Raw genomic sequence first — 23,904 nt, forward strand, 5'->3', positions numbered from 1 at the left:
CACGCGGGGCGCGACAGGCAGACGCGGGGCGCGACAGGCAGACGCGGGGCGCGACAGGCAGACGCGGGGCGCGACAGGCAGACGCGGGGCGCGACAGGCAGACGCGGGGCGCGACAGGCAGACGCGGGGCGCGACAGGCAGACGCGGGGCGCGACAGGCAGACGCGGGGCGCGACAGGCAGACGCGGGGCGCGACAGGCAGACGCGGGGCGCGACAGGCAGACGCGGGGCGCGACAGGCAGACGCGGGGCGCGACAGGCAGACGCGGGGCGCGACAGGCAGACGCGGGGCGCGACAGGCAGACGCGGGGCGCGACAGGCAGACGCGGGGCGCGACAGGCAGACGCGGGGCGCGACAGGCAGACGCGGGGCGCGACAGGCAGACGCGGGGCGCGACAGGCAGACGCGGGGCGCGACAGGCAGACGCGGGGCGCGACAGGCAGACGCGGGGCGCGACAGGCAGACGCGGGGCGCGACAGGCAGACGCGGGGCGCGACAGGCAGACGCGGGGCGCGACAGGCAGACGCGGGGCGCGACAGGCAGACGCGGGGCGCGACAGGCAGACGCGGGGCGCGACAGGCAGACGCGGGGCGCGACAGGCAGACGCGGGGCGCGACAGGCAGACGCGGGGCGCGACAGGCAGACGCGGGGCGCGACAGGCAGACGCGGGGCGCGACAGGCAGACGCGGGGCGCGACAGGCAGACGCGGGGCGCGACAGGCAGACGCGGGGCGCGACAGGCAGACGCGGGGCGCGACAGGCAGACGCGGGGCGCGACAGGCAGACGCGGGGCGCGACAGGCAGACGCGGGGCGCGACAGGCAGACGCGGGGCGCGACAGGCAGACGCGGGGCGCGACAGGCAGACGCGGGGCGCGACAGGCAGACGCGGGGCGCGACAGGCAGACGCGGGGCGCGACAGGCAGACGCGGGGCGCGACAGGCAGACGCGGGGCGCGACAGGCAGACGCGGGGCGCGACAGGCAGACGCGGGGCGCGACAGGCAGACGCGGGGCGCGACAGGCAGACGCGGGGCGCGACAGGCAGACGCGGGGCGCGACAGGCAGACGCGGGGCGCGACAGGCAGACGCGGGGCGCGACAGGCAGACGCGGGGCGCGACAGGCAGACGCGGGGCGCGACAGGCAGACGCGGGGCGCGACAGGCAGACGCGGGGCGCGACAGGCAGACGCGGGGCGCGACAGGCAGACGCGGGGCGCGACAGGCAGACGCGGGGCGCGACAGGCAGACGCGGGGCGCGACAGGCAGACGCGGGGCGCGACAGGCAGACGCGGGGCGCGACAGGCAGACGCGGGGCGCGACAGGCAGACGCGGGGCGCGACAGGCAGACGCGGGGCGCGACAGGCAGACGCGGGGCGCGACAGGCAGACGCGGGGCGCGACAGGCAGACGCGGGGCGCGACAGGCAGACGCGGGGCGCGACAGGCAGACGCGGGGCGCGACAGGCAGACGCGGGGCGCGACAGGCAGACGCGGGGCGCGACAGGCAGACGCGGGGCGCGACAGGCAGACGCGGGGCGCGACAGGCAGACGCGGGGCGCGACAGGCAGACGCGGGGCGCGACAGGCAGACGCGGGGCGCGACAGGCAGACGCGGGGCGCGACAGGCAGACGCGGGGCGCGACAGGCAGACGCGGGGCGCGACAGGCAGACGCGGTGATGCACCGCTTACTGGGGTGGTGAAGTATGGTCAAACAACACCGATGTGGTGTCGGAGGCGGCTAGACCGGAGTAGGTGGTAGGTGATGATTGGATGATGGTGATGAGTAAGCCACATGTACAGCGAGAGGCGTGTGTATACTGGACGTAGTGTGCCGGGTTCGGACAATTATTTTTCTTCTTCCGAGATGATAACCCGCAAAGCCCCGACTCGAACTTACAAGCCGTCACTCTACACACAGAACAGATACGTTAATGTGCTATGAAGAAGGTCCATTGCCCGAAACGTCTGTTATATATTTATGTTGTTTTCTTGTTCAGGACTCGCGCTGTTTGTTGACGAGCGCGTTTTGTTTTATTGTACAGCAGGTGGCGTGCTGGAGTAACAGCAGTTTTAAACTGTACAAGCCTTTGAGCCCATTGGAACCACGAATGTCTAATCGGTACTCCTCAGGAAGGCCATTGCTATCAAGCATTTCCTTCAAGGAGTCTATCCCTAGATGACAACCGTTTGTGATAGCAAGCCAAGCGCGGTAGCTGTTTAAAATGTTAACGTATTGTAATGTGCCACAGTACGCTAACCACTGCGCCACCGCTCCCCAAACACTCACACAAACAAAGACAAAGACCCCCCCCCCTATAACCTACACAGGTTACTGTTGGGGCACGTGTCGACACGGCACACGATGGGTGGCCAGCGTCACGCCCGGCCGCCTTTGTCTCCCCAGTGGCGATGTTTACACACCGCACCAGGTACTCACTTGAGGCTGAGTCGAACTAGGAGAGTCCCAGAACCGATTCAGAAAATCGTCACCGATGTTGGTGGCCGTGAGTGGGAATCGATCCTCGGGTTGCCGGGATCGTCGCGCAGCGTAGCGCTAACCACTACACTACCGCTCCCCACTATACTCACACCCCCACACACGCGTGTACACACACACTGACACACGCGTGTACACACACACTGACACACGCGTGTACACACACACTGACACACGCGTGTACACACGCGCGTACACACACACTGACACACGCGTGTACACACACACTGACACACGCGTGTACACACACACACTGACACACGCGTGTACACACACACGCGTACACACTGACACACGTGTGTGAGTGCGCGCCGTGACGTCCACGGAAGAGGGAGGGGAAGAGCGAGGAGGAGGATGCGAGCCTCTCCGTCTCACTCCCTCTCTGTCTCTCGCTCTCTCTCACGCGCTCTGTCTAACGCTATATATCTGTCTCACTCTGTCTAACTCTCTCTGTCTAACTCTATATCTCTCTCACGCTCTCTCTGTCTCGCTCTCTCTGTCTCACGCTCTCTCTCTGTCTCACTCTCTCTGTCTCACTCTCTTTCTCTGTCTCACTCTGTCTAACTCTCTCTGTCTAACTCTATATCTCTCTCACGCTCTCTGTCTCACGCTCTCTCTGTCTCACTCTCTCTCTGTCTCACTCTCTCTGACTCACTCTCTCTCTCACGCTCTCTGTCTCACTCTCTCTGTCTAACTCTATATCTCTGTCTCACGCTCTCTGTCTAACTCTCTCTCTGTCTCTCTCTCTCTGTCTCACGCTCTCTGTCTAACTCTCTCTCTCTGTCTCACGCTCTTTCTCACTCTCTCACGCTCTCTGTCTAACTCTCTCTCTGTCTCTGTCTCACGCTCTTTCTCACTCTCTCACGCTCTCTGTATCACGCCACACATCGCGCGGGGTGTCTCTGCCCCCGGCTGCCCCCCACCTCCTGCCCCCGCTGCCCTCCACCCCCTGCCCCCGGCTGCCCCCCACCTCCTGCCCCCGCTGTCCCCCACCTCTCCCCGCTGCCCCCCACCTCCTGCCCCCGCTGCCCCCCACCTCTCCCCGCTGCCCCCCACCTCCTGCCCCCGCTGCCCCCCACCTCTCCCCGCTGCCCCCCACCTCTCGGAGCGCTGCCTCTCGCTGGCCCCGGGGTCGCGATGGCCAAGGGCTCGGTACAGGATCAAGCCTTTCTCTACTCGATGTTTCAGAGGTGAGACCCAGCTGATGGTGAGCGTTAATTTGACGATGGTGATGATTGGGTGATGGATGATGATTGGATCATGGTGAGGATTGGATGATTGTGTTATTATTGTCTGTGATGATGATGCTGATGATGATGTGCATGATTTTGGTGCCACTGCTACTCGTGATGGAGATTGGATGTTGATGCGGCGCTTTACGACGATGTTGACGAGTGCTGTCCCTGCGGCTGATGGTGACAACTGTGATGATGTTTTGACGAGACGATCATAGTTATGGTTGGCGATGATCGTGGATACTCGTCGCCTAGGACAATGATATTGAAGGTAGTCGACGGTTTACTGTTTGGGCCGGGTCCCCTCTACGACGCGGGTCCTCTCTGCACTCAGCACCCCCTAGAACCCAGTCATAGGGGTCCTAACTCTCACCTCGGCCACCATTAACCCCGTACGGACTCCCCGGGCCCCCTAATTAGGCACAACGCAGACAGATGTGGTGGTGTTGGAGCGGGGTGGATTCGGGTTATTCCCTTTAAAAACACGCGCCACTTATGTTGTTGTTGTTATCAAGTCCACACAGGCAGGAAACAGACCCGGTCTGTCACGCCAATTATCCGGGCCAACTTTGGCCGTGCAGAGTCGAGGGACCGCGGCTCGGTTCTGACCGGCAGCAGCCAGGGGACCGACGACGACGTTTCGCGTCGCCACCCATTTCGTGACACTTTATTTTGAGCCGCATCACTGACAAGGAGCCCGCGCGTCGCCCCCATCGAGCAGTGGCACCGCCTGGCGGACAGCGAGCGGCGAACAGAAATCCCCCCCCTCCCCGCGGCGGGGTGGTGGAGGGCCGCACGAGCGAGGCGGATTGGCGCTGCTGCCCCGACGATTAATGTCCTTGGCTCACGGAGCTCGAATCGCACCGCGCCGGCAGAAGAAACGGAACGAAACACAAAGAGCGTTCACATTCTGCGCACGCCTGCGTGTGTGTGTACGTCCCCTGTGTGTACGTCAGGTGTGTACGTGTGTGTGTACACGTGTGTGTGTGTGTGTACGTGTGTGTGTGTACGTCCCGTGTGTGTGTGTGTACGTGCGTGTGTGTGTGTACGTCCCCTGTGTGTACGTCAGGTGTGTACGTGTGTGTGTGTACGTGTGTGTGTACGTCCCGTGTGTGTGTACGTCCCCTGTGTGTGTGTGTACGTGTGTGTGTACGTCCCGTGTGTGTACGTGTGTGTGTGTACGTCAGGTGTGTGTGTGTGTGTACGTCCCCTGTGTGTACGTCAGGTGTGTGTGTACGTGTGTGTGTGTACGTGTGTGTGTGTGTACGTGCCGTGTGTGTGTGTACGTCCCGTGTGTGTGTACGTCAGGTGTGTGTGTTTGTGTGTACGTCCCCTGTTGTGTGTGTGTACGTTCCGTGTGTGTACGTGCGTGTGTGTACGTGCGTGTGTGTACGTGTGTGTGTGTACGTCCCGTGTGTATGTGTACGTCCCGTGTGTGTGTGTACGTGTGTGTACGTCCCCTGTGTGTGTGTGTACGTTAGGTGTGTGTGTGTACGTGTGTGTGTGTACGTCCCGTGTGTGTGTGTGTACGTGTGTGTACGTGTGTGTGCACGTCCCCTGTGTGTACGTCAGGTGTGTACGTGTGTGTGTGTGTAGGTGTGTGTGTGTACGTCCCCTGCGTGCGTGTACGTCCCCTGTGTGTTGAACTTCTTTCGCACCGCACGGAGCTAACCGCGCTAGTCGGAGGTGCGGTGGAAGGACAATGGAACGACTAAACGCTCGAAGTGGCATCACTGTGCGTGTGGCCTTACAGAGGAAAAACTGTGTAATATAATAGGCGACGTTTCGGGCAACGGTCCTCCATGGCAGCACATAGAGAAGCTCGAGCGGTATAGTGGAGGCGAGTTGGAGACCGGGCTTTGTATTATACCATGAACTCAACTATTCACTATTTAGTTTACCAGGTGAGGCCCACTGAGCGATGTAGCTCTTTCTTTTAGAAGTGACCTGGCCACAAATGATAGCTCAACAAAGTGGCTTATCATCACGTGGAAATTTATATCAGCCAAATACTCTGAACGCAGTGATGTTGATTCTAAATGTGAAGGGGAAAATCGGAGGAACCGGAGAAAACCCCACGGGACCACGGGGAGAGAGACCGAGAGAGACACAAAGCTCAAATATCCAGCAGGCGTCAGGGACGGGATCGAACGCACGACCTCCTGTATTCCATGCGAGGTAGTTAACATCTCCTAGCCACCGCGACTCCCTTACCATGTACGTGGTAATACTTCCACTATCACCGTGTTTGCTGATTAGCAGCGGGTGTGCAGTCCACGTGGTAATGCGGTCCTCCCGGGTTAAACTCCCACTAAATTAGACTCAAATGACCTTTGGTGATCATTGTTCTGGGCTCAATTCTCACCTCAAGAGGTTTAAATTTGGGGCACTGAACGGGGTTAGATATACGATCGATGTCAAATCTTGCGATGTTCTAGAAGGGCCAGAACACTGGAATTTGGCACTAACGTTCTAGAAGAGCTAGAACGCTGGAATTTGTCACAAACTCGGTCGATTATTGAAGGGCGTTCACCGGGTGGCCTTGAACCCCGACACAACACACAGCTGGGCGAGGCAAGCGTCGACTGACGCTCAGGGAAGACGTGCAGCCCGTTTGAGACGGAACGGAACTCCTCGCAACGATAACTCCCTGCTCTGACCTGCCGACCGCTGCAGATCTGACTCTTCACCGCCACCACCAACGACAAAGATCCCCCGTGTAGCCTTAACAGACTGCCGCGTTACCCAGGGACAAGTGCTGTTCGCAAGCACCTGTGAAGGCTGGAACAGCACACGATGGGGTGGGTGGCCAGCACCACGCCCGGCCGCCTTTGTCTCGCCATTTTCCATGTTTACACATCGCACCAGGTACTCAATTGAGGCTGAGTCGACCTAGGGGAGGCCCAGGACCGGTTCAGATAATCGTCACTGGTGTTGGCCGCGAGCAGGAATTGAACTCGGGCGGCTGGGTTCGTAGCGTGGCGCTAACCGCTGCACCACCGCTCCCCACCACGACCGCCACCGCCACACCGCCTCCCCGCCCCCCCCCCCAATGATGGCTCAAGTTCCCACCACGAACCGCTCTCCAACTTAATGAATGCCGTGTGTGGGCCCCCCCCCCTACCCACAGGGTGGACAAGGACCGAAGTGGAACTATCTCTGCAATGGAATTGCAGCAGGCGCTGTCGAACGGTACGTGAAGCGTCATCGCTTCCTTCCTTCTGCCAGGATCATTCAGCTGTTACAAAGAGTCATCCCGTGTAGGGGGGGGGGATAGAGGGGAGGGGGGAGAAGGGGCGGGTGGGACGTGCCCCTCCCCCCGTCTCTATTTAAATCGTGGAATTTGCGGGACGGTGAGAATTCTCGCGCCGAGGCGAGGCCGCTCGCTTCGCGGACGGAGCTGCGAGCCCCCCCCCTCCCCCCAGCCCCCCCTCCCCCCAGCCCCCCCCCCACAGAGGGGGGGGGGAGCTGTGGGGAGTCTTGGATGTCGGAGACCGATGGACGAGTCCACAGGGCAGGCGGTGGGGGGGGGGGGGGTCTCCGTGCCGTGGGAGCGCGGCGCAGTGACGAGTGGGGCCCTGCAGCAGCAGCCCCAGCCCCGGACTGCCGCGCCATCTCAACCACGGTGCTCGGGGATGCAAAATCCCAACAACATCGGCTTCGACGTCTCCGGGTATCATCAGCAGGGCGTGGCCACGAGGGCGAGCCCAATAGGCCCACGGGGCCGACGTCAGCCGCGTCTTCTTCGCACGCAAATCAATCAACGCAACCCTGTCGGTTCATCGGCCTAATATTAAAACTGTAGTAGTAATAATAATAATGTTGGCGTTCCACACCAATATTCTCCAGCAGGAGCAGTATTAGTCCCGGCAGGCAAACTCTGCACCGGTTTTTTTTTAAATATCTCCTGGGTCTCATCAGCAGTCAGGCTCGTGAAGCAAACGCTGTCGCGTTACCCAGATGGTATCGTCAATCGGACTCTGAGTATTGTCCACAAGCTCATGATGTGTTGCTGTGGGACCTGATGCGTGCCTATTGACATTCTAAGCAGAGCCATTCTCCGTGTCTCCACGTGGAGATACAAACTTCTGATTGCGGTGGCGAGATGTTAACTCCCTCGCCTGGTATGCAGGAAGTCGTGGGTTTAAGCCACTTGGTAAAGTTGTGGCCAGGTGGCTTATGAAAAACATCTATATCGCTCAGTGGGCCATACCTGGTAAAATAATTTAGTTTAATTGAATATCATCATCAGCAGCAGCAGCCATGATCATTTCACTGCTGGATGAAGGCCTCCCCAAAGCGCCATCAACCCCCAACGAGAATCCGTACCCCAGCAACGGCAGGCGAACTCACCGCTCCATCTCCCAGCGGGTGGTCATCCCCTCTCCACAGAGAATATAGTGTACGACGATCAATTACTACAATAATACGCCAAGAATGTGTCCCGTGCGTGACGTCACTCCACATGAGGCCCACCCCCTTGCGTGACGTCACTCTACATGAGCCCCCCCCCTCATTAATATTCATGAGTGGGTGGATTTTTACACTAACGCAGAGGTAAGGTCCTGCTGAATTAGATGGGGGGGTAGGTTGGGGGGGTTTGGTGGGGGGGTAGGTGAGGGGGGTAGGTGAGCGGGGTAGGTGGGGGGGGGTAGGTGAGGGGGGTAGGTGAGGGGGTAGGTGAGGGGGGTAGGTGAGGGGTGTAGGTGAGGGGGGTAGGTGAGGGGGGTAGGTGAGGGGGGTAGGTGAGGGGGGTAGGTGAGGGGGGTAGGTGGAGGTGAGTATGTGGGGTGAGGGTGGTGAGGGGGGTAGGTGAGAGGGGTAGGTGAGAGGGGTAGGTGGAGGTGAGTATGTGGGGTGAGGGTGGTGAGGGGGGTAGGTGAGAGGGGTAGGTGAGAGGGGTAGGTGAGGGGGGTAGGTGGGGGGTAGGTGGAGGTGAGTATGTGGGGTGAGGGTGGTGAGGGGGGTAGGTGAGAGGGGTAGATGAGAGGGGTAGGTGAGGGGGGTAGGTGGAGGTGAGTATGTGGGGTGAGGGTGGTGAGGGGGGTAGGTGAGAGGGGTAAGTGAGGGGGGTAGGTGGAGGTGAGTATGTGGGGTGAGGGTGGTGAGGGGGGTAGGTGAGAGGGGTAGGTGAGGGGGGGTAGGTGAGGGGGGTAGGTGAGGGGGTAGGTGAGGGGGGTAGGTGAGGGGTGTAGGTGAGGGGGGTAGGTGAGGGGGGTAGGTGAGGGGGGTAGGTGAGGGGGGTAGGTGAGGGGGGTAGGTGGAGGTGAGTATGTGGGGTGAGGGTGGTGAGGGGGGTAGGTGAGAGGGGTAGGTGAGAGGGGTAGGTTGAGGTGAGTATGTGGGGTGAGGGTGGTGAGGGGGGTAGGTGAGAGGGGTAGGTGAGAGGGCTAGGTGAGGGGGGTAGGTGGGGGGTAGGTGGAGGTGAGTATGTGGGGTGAGGGTGGTGAGGGGGGTAGGTGAGAGGGGTAGATGAGAGGGGTAGGTGAGGGGGGTAGGTGGAGGTGAGTATGTGGGGTGAGGGTGGTGAGGGGGGTAGGTGAGAGGGGTAAGTGAGGGGGGTAGGTGGAGGTGAGTATGTGGGGTGAGGGTGGTGAGGGGGGTAGGTGAGAGGGGTAGGTGAGGGGGGTAGGTGGAGGTGAGTATGTGGGGTGAGGGTGGTGAGGGGGGTAGGTGAGAGGGGTAGGTGAGGGGGGTAGGTGGGGGGTAGGTGGAGGTGAGTATGTGGGGTGAGGTTGGTGAGAAACTCTACGGGGTGACGAGTGAGCAAGGCGGTTCGGCAATCGCGGCTCTGCGCGAGGTCGCTCCAAAAACGGCCCTCGGCTACTCGGCTAATAGCAGCAGCAGCAGCAGCTAATAGCAGCAGTGGCTAATAGCAGCAGCAGTGGCTAATAGCAGCAGTGGCTAATAGCAGCAGTGGCTAATAGCAGCAGCAGTGGCTAATAGCAGCAGCAGTGGCTAATAGCAGCAGCGACTAATAGCAGCAGCAGTGGCAGCAGCGACTAATAGCAGCAGCGATAGCGGCAGCAGCAGCGACTAATAGCGGTAGCGGTAGCGGCAGCAGCGTTACCACCCAAAAACAAATAACCGCAGAAATAATAAAGTATTAAAGCTTTCGTGACTGCGTAAAATTACTCATAGTTTTTTTCGGTAAGTCACGTATGTAGAAATACAATAATTAATATAATTTTATTGTATTTCTACATACGTGGCTCTACCGAAAAAAACCAATGAGTAACCGCAGAAATGTAAGGAGGCGTTCGCCTTTGGTTCGGGCAAGGACCCTTCCCCTCCTCCCTCACCCGTCCCCGGCCGGGTGAGTGTCGTGGGGAGCGGTGGCGCAATGGTGAGCGCGCTGCGCTACGAACCCGGCGACCAGAGTTCCACTACCACACGCTCGCTGTTGACGCGAGCGGCGAATGTCTGAAGCAGTCCTGAACCTCCCCTACGGTTGACTCAACCTGACAAAAAAAAAACCACACGGTGCGGTGTATACACATCCGTTTTGGGGAGACAAAGGCGGCCGGGCGTGGAAGTGCTGGCCACGCACCCCCCGTCGTGTGCTGTTTCCGCCTTCACAGGTGGTCGCGAACAGCGTACACTTGGCAACCTGTCAAAGACTGTACGGGGGATCTTTGTTTTAGTGTGGTCGTGTAGCGAGTTGTGTGTGTAGCCGTGTGTGTTTGCGTGTAGCTGTGTGTTTGTGTGTAGCTGTGTGTGTTTGTGTGTAGCATTGTGTGTGTTTGTGTGTAGCCGTGTGTGTTTGCGTGTAGCTGTGTGTTTGCGTGTAGCTGTGTGTGTTTGTGTGTAGCATTGTGTGTGTTTGTGTGTAGCTGTATGTGTAGCTGTGTGTGTTTGTGTGTAACTGTGTGTTTTGTGTAGCTGTGTGCAGCTGTGTGTGTTTGTGTGTGGCTGTGTGTTTATGTGTGGCTGTGTGTGTGTAGCTGTGTGTAGCTGTGTGTGTGGCTGTGTATGTATCTGTGTGTGTGTAGCTGTGTGTGGCTGTGTGTTTGTGTGTAGCTGTGTGTGTAGCTGTGTGTGGCTGTGTGTGTTTGTGTGTGGCTGTGTGTGGCTGTGTGTAGCTGTGTGTGACTGTGTGTGTTTGTATGTGTAGCTGTGTGTGGCTGTGTGTGTAGCTGTGTGTGGCTGTGTGTTTATGTGTAGCTGTGTGTAGCTGTGTGTGTGGCTGTGTGTAGCTGTGTGTGTTTGTGTGTAGCTGTTTGTGTTTGTGTGTAGCTGTGTGTGTTTATGTGTAGCCGTGTGTGTAGCTGTGTGTTTGTGTGTGTAGCTGTGTGTGTAGCTGTTTGTGCGGCTGTGTGTGTAGCTGTGTGTGTAGCTGTGTGTGTTTGTGAGTGTAGCTGTGTGTGTAGCTGTGTGTGTAGCTGTGGGTAGCTGTTTGTGCGGCTGTGTGTGTAGCTGTGTGTGTAACTGTGTGTGTTTGTGAGTGTAGCTGTGTGTGTAGCGGTGTAGCTGTGTGTTTGTGAGTGTAGCTGTGTGTGTAGCTGTGTGTTTGTGTGTGTAGCTGTGTGTGTTTGTGTGTGTAGCTGTGTGTGTGTAGCTGTGTGTTTGTAAGTGTAGCTGTGTGGCTGTGTGTGTAGCTGTGTGTGTAGCTGTGTAGCTGTGTGTGTAGCTGTGAGTGTAGCTGTGTGTGTAGCTGTGAGTGTAGCTGTGTGTGTAGCTGTGTGTGACTGTGTGTGTAGCTGTGTGTAGCTGTGTGTGTAGCTGTGTGTGTTTGTGTGTAGCTGTTTGTGTTTGTGTGTGTAGCTGTGTGTGTAGCTGTGTGTGTAGCTGTGTGTAGCTGTGAGTGTAGCTGTGTGTGTAGCTGTGTGTGACTGTGTGTGTTTGTGTGTGTTTGTGTGTGTAGCTGTGTAGCTGTTTGTGTTTGTGTGTGTAGCTGTGTGTGTAGCTGTGTGTGTAGCTGTGTGTAGCTGTGAGTGTAGCTGTGTGTGTAGCTGTGTGTGACTGTGTGTGTTTGTGTGTGTTTGTGTGTGTAGCTGTGTAGCTGTTTGTGTTTGTGTGTGTAGCTGTGTGTGTAGCTGTGTGTGTAGCTGTGTGTGACTGTGTGTGTAGCTGTGTAGCTGTGTGTGTAGCTGTGTAGCTGTGTGTGTAGCTGTGTGTGTTTGTGTGTAGCTGTGTAGCTGTGTGTGTAGCTGTGTAGCTGTGTGTGACTGTGTGTGTAGCTGTGTAGCTGTGTGTGTAGCTGTGTAGCTGTGTGTGTAGCTGTGTGTGACTGTGTGTGTAGCTGTGTAGCTGTGTGTGTAGCTGTGTAGCTGTGTGTGACTGTGTGTTTGTGTGTGTAGCTGTGTGTGTGTGTTCGTGTTGCCGCTCGCCTTACATAACGAACCACGGCGACAGTCTCGCCGATTTAAACTTGGGAATTAATTATTTTACGTTATTATTCAACGAACTGAAAATTTAATTATTTAACGGTGATTTATGTTTGCACAATACGTATTTTTGACTTCTCGAGTGCCAACGGTCATTTCTGTTTGCTACATGCCTGCTACTGTATTCATGTTTTTTTGCATTTCTCATTTTGGTTACTCGCGCATGCAAACGAGACTGCCCTGGTCTGTTGAGCTCTCATCCGGGGAAACAAATCAAACCCTACAGCTTGAACCTAAGCAGTCACCCACTCAGGCACCCATCCATTCACCCACCCACTCAGTCACCCATCCATTCACTCATTTACCCACCCACTCATTCGCCCACCCACTCACTCACTCATTCACTCACCCACTCATTCACCCACCCACTCACTCATTCACTCACCCACTCACTCATTCACTCACCCACTCATTCACTCACCCACTCATTCATCCACCCACCCATTCATTCACCCACCCACCCATTCATTCACCCACCTCACCCACCCACTCATTAATCCACCCACTCATTCACCCACTCATCCAATCATTCACCCACCCACCCACTCATCCAATAATTCACCCACCCATCCACTCATTCACCCACCCACCTCACCCACCCACTCATTCACCCACCCACCCACGCACTCATTCACCCACCCACTCATTCACCCACATCACCCACCCACTCATTCACCCACCCACTCATCCACTCATTCACCCACCTCACCCACCCACTCATTCACCCACCCACTCATTCACCCACTGACTCATTCACCCACTGACTCATTCATCCACTGACTCATTCACCCACCTCACCCACCCACCCACTCATTCACCCACCCACTCATTAATCCACTCATTCACCCACCCACCTCACCCACCCACTCATTCACCCACCCACCTCACCCCACGCACTCATTCACCTCTCATTCACCCACCCACGCACTCATTCACCCTCTCATTCACCCTCTATTCACCCACCCACTCATTCACCCACCCACTCATTCACCCACCCATTCATTCACCCACCCACTCATTCACCCACCCACCCATCCACTTACCCATTCATTTGCCCACTAACCCACTCACCTATTCAAACAACAAAGACAACGATCTCCCGTCTAGCTTTCATGAGGCTGTTGGGGCAAGAGTTAGCGAGCACGAATGAAGACCAGCACCGGACACGAGGGAGTGGGTAGCCAAGGATACGGCCCAGCCGCCGTTGTCTCCGCAGTGCTGCTGTTTACATGCAGTATCAGGTGCTCATTTAAGGCTGAGTCGACCTAGGGGAGGCACAGGATCCGTTCAAATATTCGCCAATGTTATTGGTGGTGAGGTTCGTAGCGCGGTGCGCTAACCACTCCACGACCGCTCCTCACAAACAGGCACCCCTCACCCACTCACCTTCATCCCCTCACCCACTCACCCCCTCACCCACTCACTCTCACCCTCACCCCCTCACCCACTCACCTCCTCACCCCACTCACCCCTCACCCACTCACACTCACCCACTCACCCCCTCACCCACTCACCCCCTCACCCACTCACCCCCTCACCCACTCACCCTCACCCACTCACCCTCACCCACCCACTCACCCCTCACCCACTCACCTCCTCACCCACTCACCCACTCACCCTCATCCACTCACCCTCACCCACTCACCCACTCACCTCCTCACTCACTCCCTCACTCATTCACTCACCCCCTCACCCACTCACCCTCACCCCCTCACCCACTCACCCTCACCCCACTCACTCTCACCCACTCACCCACTCACCCCCTCACCCACTCACTCACCTCCTCACCCACTCACCCACTCACCCTCACCCACTCACCCCCTCACCCACTCACCCTCACCCACTCACCCACTCACCCTCACCCTCACTCCCCTCTCCACCTCCTCACCCCCCTCACCCTCACCCACTCACCTCCTCACCCACTCACCCTCACCCACTCACCCACTCACCTCCCACTCACCTTCACCCACTCACCCACTCACTCACTCTCACCCCCTCACCCACTCACCTCCTCACCCACTCACCCACTCACCCTCACCCACTCACCCACTCACCTCCTCTCCCACTCACCCACTCACCCTCACCCACTCACCCTCACCCACTCACCCACTCACCTCCTCACCCACTCACCTCCTCTCCCACTCACCCACTCACCCTCACCCACTCACCTTCACCCACTCACCCACTCACCCACTCGCCTCCTCTCCCACTCACCCACTCACCCTCACCCCACTCACCCAGGTCGCTCTTACAAATGAGACTAGGGCTGGGGAGGTAGCGTGGTGATGGTGGTGGTGGTGTGGGGAGCGGTGGTGTAGCGGTTAGCGCGTTATGCTACGAACCCAGCGACCCGAGTTTGATTCCCGCTGACCGCAGTGACGATTATCTGAGCCGGTCCTGAGCCTCCCCTAGGTAGACTCCGCCTTAAACAAGTACCTGGTGTAGTGGTGTGCAATAAACCGCTACTGGGGAGACAAAGGCGGCCGGGCGTGGTGCTGGCCTCCCACCCCCTCGTATCTCGTGCCGGCCTTCATAGGTGCTCGCTAACAGCACTTGCCCCTACAGTCTGTTATAGGCTATACTGGGAGATCTTTGTCTTTATGATGGTGCCACTGGTGGTGATGGTGGTGATGGTACTGGTGGTGATGATGGTAGTGATGGTACTGGTGGTGATGGTGGTGATGGTACTGGTGGTAGCGATGGTGATGGGGTGATGGCGATGGTGATGGTAGTGATGGTGACGGCGATGGTGATGTTAGTGGTGGTGATGGTAGTGGTGGTGATGGTAGTGGTGGTGATGGTAGTGATGGTGACGGCGATGGTGATGATGGTGATTGTGAACCCTGCCGCTGTCAGAGTCCACTCATAAAAGCGAGGGGTGGGGGGGGGCACTCTGGATGAAAGGTCACGCGTTCTCGCGTTCTCGCGTTCGCCGCGTCACGCGTGACAAGGCGCAGCGTCACGCGTGACAAGGCGCAGCGTCACGCGTGACAAGGCGCAGCGTCACTCGTGACAAGGCGCAGCGTCACGCGTGACAAGGCGCAGCGTCACTCGTGACAAGGCGCCGCGTCACTCGTGACAAGGCGCCGCGTCACGCGTGACAAGGCGCAGCGTCACGCGTGACAAGGCGCAGCGTCACGCGTGACAAGGCGCAGCGTCACGCGTGACAAGGCGCAGCGTCACTCGTGACAAGGCGCAGCGTCACGCGTGACAAGGCGCAGCGTCACTCGTGACAAGGCGCCGCGTCACTCGTGACAAGGCGCCGCGTCACTCGTGACAAGGCGCAGCGTCACGCGTGACAAGGCGCAGCGTCACGCGTGACAAGGCGCAGCGTCACTCGTGACAAGGCGCCGCGTCACTCGTGACAAGGCGCAGCGTCACGCGTGACAAGGCGCAGCGTCACGCGTGACAAGCGCAGCGTCACGCGTGACAAGCGCAGCGTCACGCGAACACCGCGTGACGCGTCGTCTGTTCCAGGGGGGGGAACGGAACGGGGTTCGGGGGGCGGTGGTGTTGAGTGGTGGTCGGGGGGGGGGTGGGTGGTCAGGGGGGGGATGGTCGGGGGGGGGGGATGGTCGGGGGCGGATGGTCGGGGGGGGGGATGGTCGGGGGGGGGGGATGGTCGGGGGGGGGATGGTCAGGGGGGGGGGCGCGGGGGGTGTGGAGGCCGGGGGGGGGTGGAGGCCCGGGGGGGGGGGGGTGGAGGCCCGGGGGGGGGGGGTGAATTGTCAGGGGACGTTCTCGGCTTGCCCATGTGGCGAGCCCGGAGGGAATCGCCATACCTCCCCAGTCCGGTTTAACCAGCTGGGAACAGAACGCGCAGAGATCGAAGTCGTTGTGAGAGGGACGGGGGGAGGGGGTGCTACAGCTGTTAGACGTGTTCGTGAAGAATCTCGACTCGTGTGTCTAGATTCTTGGGGCGCCACGGTGGCTATGAGATGTTAACTACCTCGCCTGGTATACAGGAGGTCGTGGGTTCGATCCCGACCCTGACGCCTGCTGCTGCTGCTGTGTATTTGGAGTTTGCGTCTCTCTCTCTCCCCGTAGACGCGTGGATTTTTCTCCGGGTCCTCCGGTTTTCGCCTGCACATTTAGAATCAGCATGACGCGCTCACAGTATTTCCCTGCTATAAATCATTCACGTGATGATGAGCCACGTCGTTGCGCGATCATTTGTGAGAGCCAGGTCGCTTCTCAAAAACGAGCTGTACAGCTTAGTGGGGCTTTACCTGGTCAAGTAAACAGAGTTTAGTTTGAGTTGAGGTGTGTGATCACGTGAATACCCCCATGATGTGTCGACACACCAACTAGCACTGACCCGCGTGGTGAAGTACAGTCTAGCCCCCCCCCCCACCCTCACCCCCTCCCGGTGACCGGCACAGTGTCGTGAAGTATAAACTAAAGCTATAAACTATTTTGTATTTTAGCTGTAAAGCCTTGGCCGAGTTCCGTTGCGACCTGGGCCATCACGAATTATATCTCGACGGCGGGGGCTGCAGTGGCTCATCCGGTCAATCCGCCACCCCACGTGACCCCACGCGGTGGTGTGGGGGGGGGGGGGGAATCGCTCCATCCAGCAGTGGATCGACAGAGGGCTGTGGTGAACAACAAAGAAACACCGCAGGTGTTGGCAGAGCCGCTCGCCGTGTTCGTGCGGGCTTAGCGCCCGGGGCTCGTGGGACGCGGGGGGGGGGGGGGGGGCTTTCTTTCTTTTGCCATACGAAAGAAGAGAAGAGACAGACCACCCTTGCTCAGAGAGAGAGAGACATTCCTCCTTGTCTGGGGGACAACTGGCGGCACGCTGACGAGGAGATGTTAGCTACCGCGCCTGGTCTACAGGAGGTCGTGCGTTCGATCCCCACCGTGACGTCCGAGGCTGTATATTTGGCGTTTGCGCGTCTCTCTCTCTCTCTCTCCCGCCGTGGTCGTGTGGATTTTGTCTCCAGCTCCTCCGTGGTTTCCCCTCTACGTCGGGAATCAACAATCAAGCGTTTAGAGAGTATTTGTCCGGTGTAAATTTCCTCCACACGATGATAAGCCACTTCGTTGCGCTATCATTCGTGGCCAGCTCTGAGGGGCCTGAGCTGGTAGTTTAAGTGGCTGTTCGCCAGCGTTGTTGAGTCGGGTCGGGCAAGACTGCTGATGAGTCGCCCAATGTCGAAGCCGATCAGAGTGTTTGCTGGAGTTGAACCGCCGCCACCGCTGCTGCTGCTGAAATGATGCACTCCCCAGATTGCGGTTTGGCTGATGGGATGTGTAACATACACTGCGTGTCAGTGTGCGTGTCAGTGTATTGGGGAGTGGTGGTGCAGCGGTTAGCGCGCTGCACTACGAACTCGGCCACCTGAGTTCGAATCCAGCTCACGTCCACCACCGGTGACGATTTTCTGAACGGGTCATGGGCCTCCCTTAGGTCGACTCAGCCTCAAATGAGTACCTGGTGCGGTGTGCATACATCGCCACTGGGGAGACAAAGACGGCCTGGCGTGGTGTTGGCCACCCACCCCCTCGTTTGCCACAGTGCCGGCCTTCATTAGGTGCTCGCTCACACAGCGCTTGCCCCTACAGTCTGTTACAGGCTACGCGGGGGATCTTTGTCTTAGTGGTCTTTGCGTCCAGGAATGGACTCGAGAATTGTCTGACCTGGTTATTTTGTCGAACACTTTCGTGTTCTCGCGCTCCGACAATCAGCACAGCACACGCCGGCGCGTGGCTTTGTGATACAAAGACAAAGATCCCCCGTATAGCCTAAACATACTGTGGGGGCAAGTGCTCTTGTGAGCAAACACCTACGAAGACCGGCACGGCGCACAAGGGGGTGGGTGGCCAGCACCACGCCCGGCTATCAAGAGCTTGATGTTCATCGGATTCCTCCAGCATAAATACATATTCTGATTGCTCATTTGAGGCTGAGTTGACCCTCGTGGGGGCTCAGGACCCGTTCAGATATTATAATCCTCAATGGTGCCGGTGATGGCCGTGAGCGGAAGTCGACCTCGGGTCGCGAAGGTTCGCAGCGCATAGCGCTAACCACCGCGCCACCGCTCCTCCACGACGTTCGTGACACGCACGCACGCAGCCAAGGATCCAATTGCACACGCGCACACAGGCACACACACACGTTGGCTGTTGATGCTGCTGTGGTCACGTGACATTATTTGGGCGAGGCCGTGATTTCAGATCTCATGTTGACCCCCAACCCCCCACCCAATCCCCCACCCCGCCACCCACCCCCCAACCCCCACCCCTCCCTGACCCCTCCTCGCCCCACAACGCCTCCCTCCCCCTTCTCCACCCTACAGGCACGTGGACGCCATTCAACATACAGACCATACAGCTGATGATGGGTAGGTGTCTTAAACACGCGGAAATATTCCGGACACACACACGCATGCAAAGACAAAGATCCCCGTGTAGGCGACATAGACTGGTGGGGCAAGTGCTTTCAGCGGGTACCCATTAAGTGCGGTTAACGCAACGCCCGGTCGCCTTTGTCTCCCCAGTGCTGATGTTTACACACCGCACCAGGTACTCATTTGAGGCCGAGTCGACCTAGGGGAGACCCAGGAACGGTTCGGACATTCGGTCACTGATGGTGGCCCTGAGCGGGGATCGATCTCGCGTGGCGGGATTTGTAGCGCATTGTAACCACCTTACACTGCTGCTAAAACAAAGACGCCCCGTATAGCCTAAATAGACAGTTGGGGCAAGTGCTGTTAGCGAGCACCTATGAAGGCAGGAACGGTGGCCAGCACCACGACCGGCCGCCTTTGTCTCCCCAGTGGCGATGTTTACACACCGCACCAGGTACTCATTTGAGGCTGAGTCGACCTAGAGGAGGCCCCGGACCGGTTCAAATAATCGTCACTTGTGTTTGCCGTGATCGTGAATCGAACTCGGGTCGCCGGGTTCGTAGCGCAGCACGCGAATCGCTCCACCACCGCTCCCCCCACACACAAACACATTGACACACGCACACAAACACTGACACAGACACACACGCTCAGATATACGGGGAGTTGAACACGCAGTTGTTAAAGCCATACAATCGAACAAGGGAACGAGATAATGGGGTAATGAGTTAACGAGAAAGTGAGCTAATGATGTAATTAGACAATGAGTCAATGATGTAATGAGCGAAGACAATGGTGATTGGGTCATGCCACTGCTGTGTGTGTACGTACGTGTGTCTGTATGTATGTATCTATTGGATTGCCTGTGTCCACGTGTCTCTCCAGCTGTCTGTCCAGGCGTCTCTCTGTCTATCCATCCACCACCCAGCTACATCAGAATGAAGCTCTTTTTCACGGATGTCCATCGTGCGTTTGTCTGCGTGTCTATCAACTTCTCCCTCCCTCTCTCTCTCTCCTCGTCTGTATATATGTTGAACTTCTTTCGCACCATACGTAGTCAACCACGCTAACCTGTTGTGCGGGGGGGGACAACCAACTAATCACACAAAGCAGTTCTAAAGAAATTAGATTGTCAATCTGGATGATGAACTAAAAGTGTATCACAGCTCCCAGTGGCTTCCTAATATCTGAAGAGAGAGCGTTCCAGACGGCCGCAGAAGCAGCGCATCTGAAAGCGCGCGACTCCCCCCACCCCTCCAACGCCCCGCCCCTCCGGGTGGTGGGGGTCTAGGTTTGTTCGATCGCGAGCGGCGTGGCACCATCAACTTCGCCGAGTTCGCGGGCCTCTGGAAGTACGTGAGCGACTGGCAGGCCATGTTCCGCCGCTTCGACGAGGACTCTTCAGGGTTTATCGACAAGCGCGAGTTGCGGGGGGCCCTCACCGCGTTCGGTACGTCGGTGGGGGGTGGGGTGCTTCAGAAGTTATGCGAGTGGGTGGGTGAGTGGGCGGGTGAGTGGGAAAGTGGGTGAGTTGATAGGTGAATAAGTGGGTGGGTAAATGAGTTGGTGGGAGGGTGAGTGGGTGGATGTGTGGCTGAGTGGGTGGGTGAGTGGGCGAATGAGTGAATGTGTGGATGAGTGAGTGGTTGGGTGGGTGGGTGAGTGAGTGAGCGGGCGAGTGAGCGAGTGGGCGAGTGAGCGAGTAGGCGAATAAGTGGATGGGTGAGTGAGTGGATGGATGGGTAGGTGAGTGTGTGAATGGGTGAATATATGGCTGAGTGGGTGAATATGTGGCTGAGTGGGTGAGTTGGTGGATGTGTGGCTGAGTGGGTGGGTTGGTGGATGTGTGGCTGAGTGGGTGGGTGGGTGATCGAACCTGGCCGGTGTTGGGAGTCACGTGGGGCCGATCTCTCCCCGTGGGCATGGCGCGCCAGGCTACCGCTTCTCAGACCAGTTCTACGACCTCCTCATCTGGAGGTTTGACCGCCAGAGTCGGGGTCAGATCGCCTTCGACGACTTCATCCAGTGCTGCGTGGTGCTGCAGGTACGGGGGGGGGGGCGCTCTGGGTCAGGTTCTTAATTCTTATTTCGAAAAGCATCGTCACGAGATATCATCACTCCACCGCCGCTGGATGAGTAGGCCTTTACCACGCCGTGTCGATCATTAGGAATTGTTCGACCATACTTCCCCACGCTGGTCAATGGGGGGGGGGGGGGGGAGGAGGGGGACAGAGCCCGGGGCATCGCCGCCTCTCGCCACTGCTGCCCGAGTGGGCGACGCTCGGTGGCGGGGGGGGGGCGACGGACAGCCCCCCCCGCCCCCCCCCCGCCCCCCCCCGCCCCCCAGCTTGTGCACAGAGTCGCCTGTGCACCGCGGCTCGGGCTATTTGCATCCTGCACGCAACAACGGCCGGCTCAGAGCTCGGCTGAGGCGGCTAATTGCGTTGGGCACGGTGCGTGACCCCTCCCCACCACCCGCCTCGCCCCTCTGGCTGCCCCGTGTCAATGAAAGGGGCTTCTTGTTTCACTACCACGCCGGGGGGGGGGGGGGGTATTAGGGGGGCGGGGCTGGTTGCGACCCCTCTTTGGACCCCCCCCCCCTCACCTTCCCCCCCAGCTTCCCTCCCCCTCCCCCCAAGCACCCAAGCCACGTGGGAGACGAGAAGCCTTGGCGATGGGACTGCGTGGCCCCTCGTGGCCTGGGTTAGTTAGGGGAGCGCTAGGAGATGTTGTGGCTAGGAGATGTTGTGGCTAGGAGATGTTAACTACCTCGCCTGGTGTACAGGAGGTCGTGGGTTCCATCCCGACCCTGACGCCTGCTGCTGCTGCTGTAGATTTGGAGTTTACATTGTCGCGTGGATTTTTTTCTTCCATATTTAGAATCAAGGTCACGTGTTTAGAGTATTTTGCTGCTATACATTTCCACGTGATAAGCCACTTCCTTGAGCTATCATTTGTGGCCAAGCCGGTTCTGAAAAAAGAGCTGTGTAGCTCAGTGGGCCTTGGCTGGTAAAATAAAAATGGTTTATAGTTTAGAGCGATACAGTTGGTGGGGGACCCAGGGAGTCCGGTCCAACTGGCCACACATTCGCCAATCGTTACTTTGTGTGATGTACAGCTTCACATCGAACCAGGACCAATATCTAGCAGCGAGTGAGTTAACGAGTTAATAAAAGTCGAGCAGTGGTGGCCACGGTCCGCTTATTTAATAAATTTACTCAGTCGCTCCACCACTCATTCGCTCAATCACTCAACCACAACTTAATTCAGTGATGTACTGAATCAGTGGCCGAGTGACTCGAATACGTGAATGAGTGGGTTGACCGAACCGTGCCGGCCTTTCAGGAGGTGCCGCTCGTGAGCAGCACTTGCCCCTTACAGCGTGTGAAGGCTACACGGGGAACCTTTGCCTTGTGTATTAACACTTTGTGGTGACGTTCGCTCCGCCGCAGACTCTGACCAACTCGTTCCGAGGCCACGACACGGACCTGGACGGCTGGATCCACATCTCGTTCGAGCAGTTCATGACCATGGTGTTCAGCGTGAAGATGTGACGAGCGGATGACGAGCCAAAGTCCTGAGATAGGGGGGGGGGGGCAGATGATGACGATGATGTGACAACTGTAGGATGATGATTGTGGTGGTGGATGGGAGTATTATATTTATGATGATGTGTGGTGATGCTATGATGATGATGTGTGGTGATGCTCGGATGATGATGTGAGTGATTATTATATTTATGATGTGTGGTGATGCTAGGATGATGATGTGATACTGATGGTATTTTGTTTTGTAATGTAGCCATGGTAAGATGATGATTACTATTATAATGCTGATTGGTGATGCTGTAGTAGCATTGATGATATATTTTGTGTTGATGCCATAGCCATGCTAGGGTGGTGATGGTGGCATCACGACAGGATGATGATGCTGTGAGCACGATGGCAGTAATGATGCTTTGGTCGTGATGATGATGGTGCGGTCGTGATGATGGAATGGTGATGGTGCTGGGAGTGTTTGAGGCGAGAGCTTGGGTGAGATTTGGGCTCAAGAAACGGAACAGACTCTGATCTCAGCGGCTACAACAGCCACAACCACTTCCACCACCACAACAACAACAACCACCAACCAACGCGTCACACTCAAGACACGGAATGGAATCTCGCGGGCTCTCTGGTCTCGGGTGCGGGCTGGGCGAAGGTCGGGGGAGCGTACACTTGGGAGCACAGAAGTACAGTCCAGCAGAGTACAACAACTAGGATGTTGATGTTCAGAGCTGTCGCGAGGGTACCGCCGGTGAATCGTGGCGACCGCCCCGGGCCCGGTGCTTTGGGGGGGGGGGGGCGGGAGCTCGCTTTGACGTCACGGTGTCAGATTTAACGATTCCGGTTTAGTCTGAAGGCTTGGGGGGGGGGTCCACGCGGTGTGGGATTTACCCCGTGGCCCACACCACCCACCCCTGTGGACGGCCTTGTTGATGTTGCACTGTCCTCTGCTGCCCTCTGCTGCCCGCTCCACTCCTGCAGCAGCAGCGGCGGCTGTGCGCGCAGGCTCCGTGCCCGCTTCGCCGTGCGTGAGCGGCCCGCGTTGCCCGCTGCTTGATGCTGGCGCGGCGGGTTGCCTGGGGGGCGACGTGGAGGGGATTGTTTTTGTATTTTATCGTCGGACATTTACTATGCAGGGCTCAAAGCGAGACCCCTTCCTTCACACCCCCCCCCCCCCATCCTCTATGTATGCATTTATACAACGCAATGTGTTACACGGGCAAAGGCGCAGCGCTGCAAGTGTTAGAGGAAGGGTGCCTCCGTTCGGCGGGGGGGGGGGGGGGGTGTTTGGGGGTATTTTTGGCCGCCTCTTGCACGCGTGCCCGCCGCCGTGATTCGGCTACCAGGAGGTGTGTGTACCCACACTTTACCCCACCGATACGCGATCTGCCGATCAAATCTACCGGGGTGAGCTCCCTTGCCGATGCTGGGTGGACAGAGGCGGGTTGGGGGGGGGGGGAGACGTGGGGGGGGGGGCTAAGAAACTTCCATCCTTGTTTTAACTCCCGCGCCGGGAGGTCGAACGGGCGACCTCTGGATTGCGGGCTCAGTTAAAAAGGCGAAATCGCTGTTCGCGGTGGAAGCTCAAACATAGTTCATGTAAATCATCGGTGGCTTTTTTTAAGCTCAGAGAAATCCCAATAACGGAGATGAAGACAAGGGCATGTAGCGCCCGCATATCAGCCATTGGTCTATCTACTGCTGGATTAAGGCCTGTCCATCATCATCATGAGTAATTGTCCACTGCTGGATGAAGGCCTCTCCACGCCGGTGTCATCCCTCGCTGTCCGGCGATGCCACAATCCATAGTGCCATTCCATCAGCCATCATCGTCATCATCATCATCGTCGTCACCATCATCCGCCCTTCAAGCCATGATGCGTCTCAACAGCCA

The 23,904-nt window shown here is 58.0% G+C and overlaps 1 protein-coding gene across 1 annotated transcript; it reads left to right on the forward strand.

The window, feature by feature from the left end:
• The first annotated feature begins 2,530 nt into the window (after positions 1-2,530).
• LOC116944250 (programmed cell death protein 6-like) lies at positions 2,531-22,652 on the forward strand. The gene is made up of 6 exons (XM_032957763.2): positions 2,531-3,680; positions 6,856-6,917; positions 18,415-18,459; positions 19,757-19,915; positions 20,400-20,509; positions 21,918-22,652. The coding sequence occupies exons 1-6, from the start codon at positions 3,628-3,630 to the stop codon at positions 22,017-22,019; spliced, it is 531 nt and encodes a 176-aa protein (XP_032813654.1). The 5' UTR covers positions 2,531-3,627; the 3' UTR covers positions 22,020-22,652.
• Positions 22,653-23,904: the final 1,252 nt, after the last annotated feature.

Source organism: Petromyzon marinus, chromosome 20, assembly GCF_048934315.1.
Source record: "Petromyzon marinus isolate PM22_M1 ecotype Great Lakes invasive population chromosome 20, UKy_Petmar_22M1.pri1.0, whole genome shotgun sequence".
NCBI lineage: Eukaryota > Metazoa > Chordata > Hyperoartia > Petromyzontiformes > Petromyzontidae > Petromyzon > Petromyzon marinus.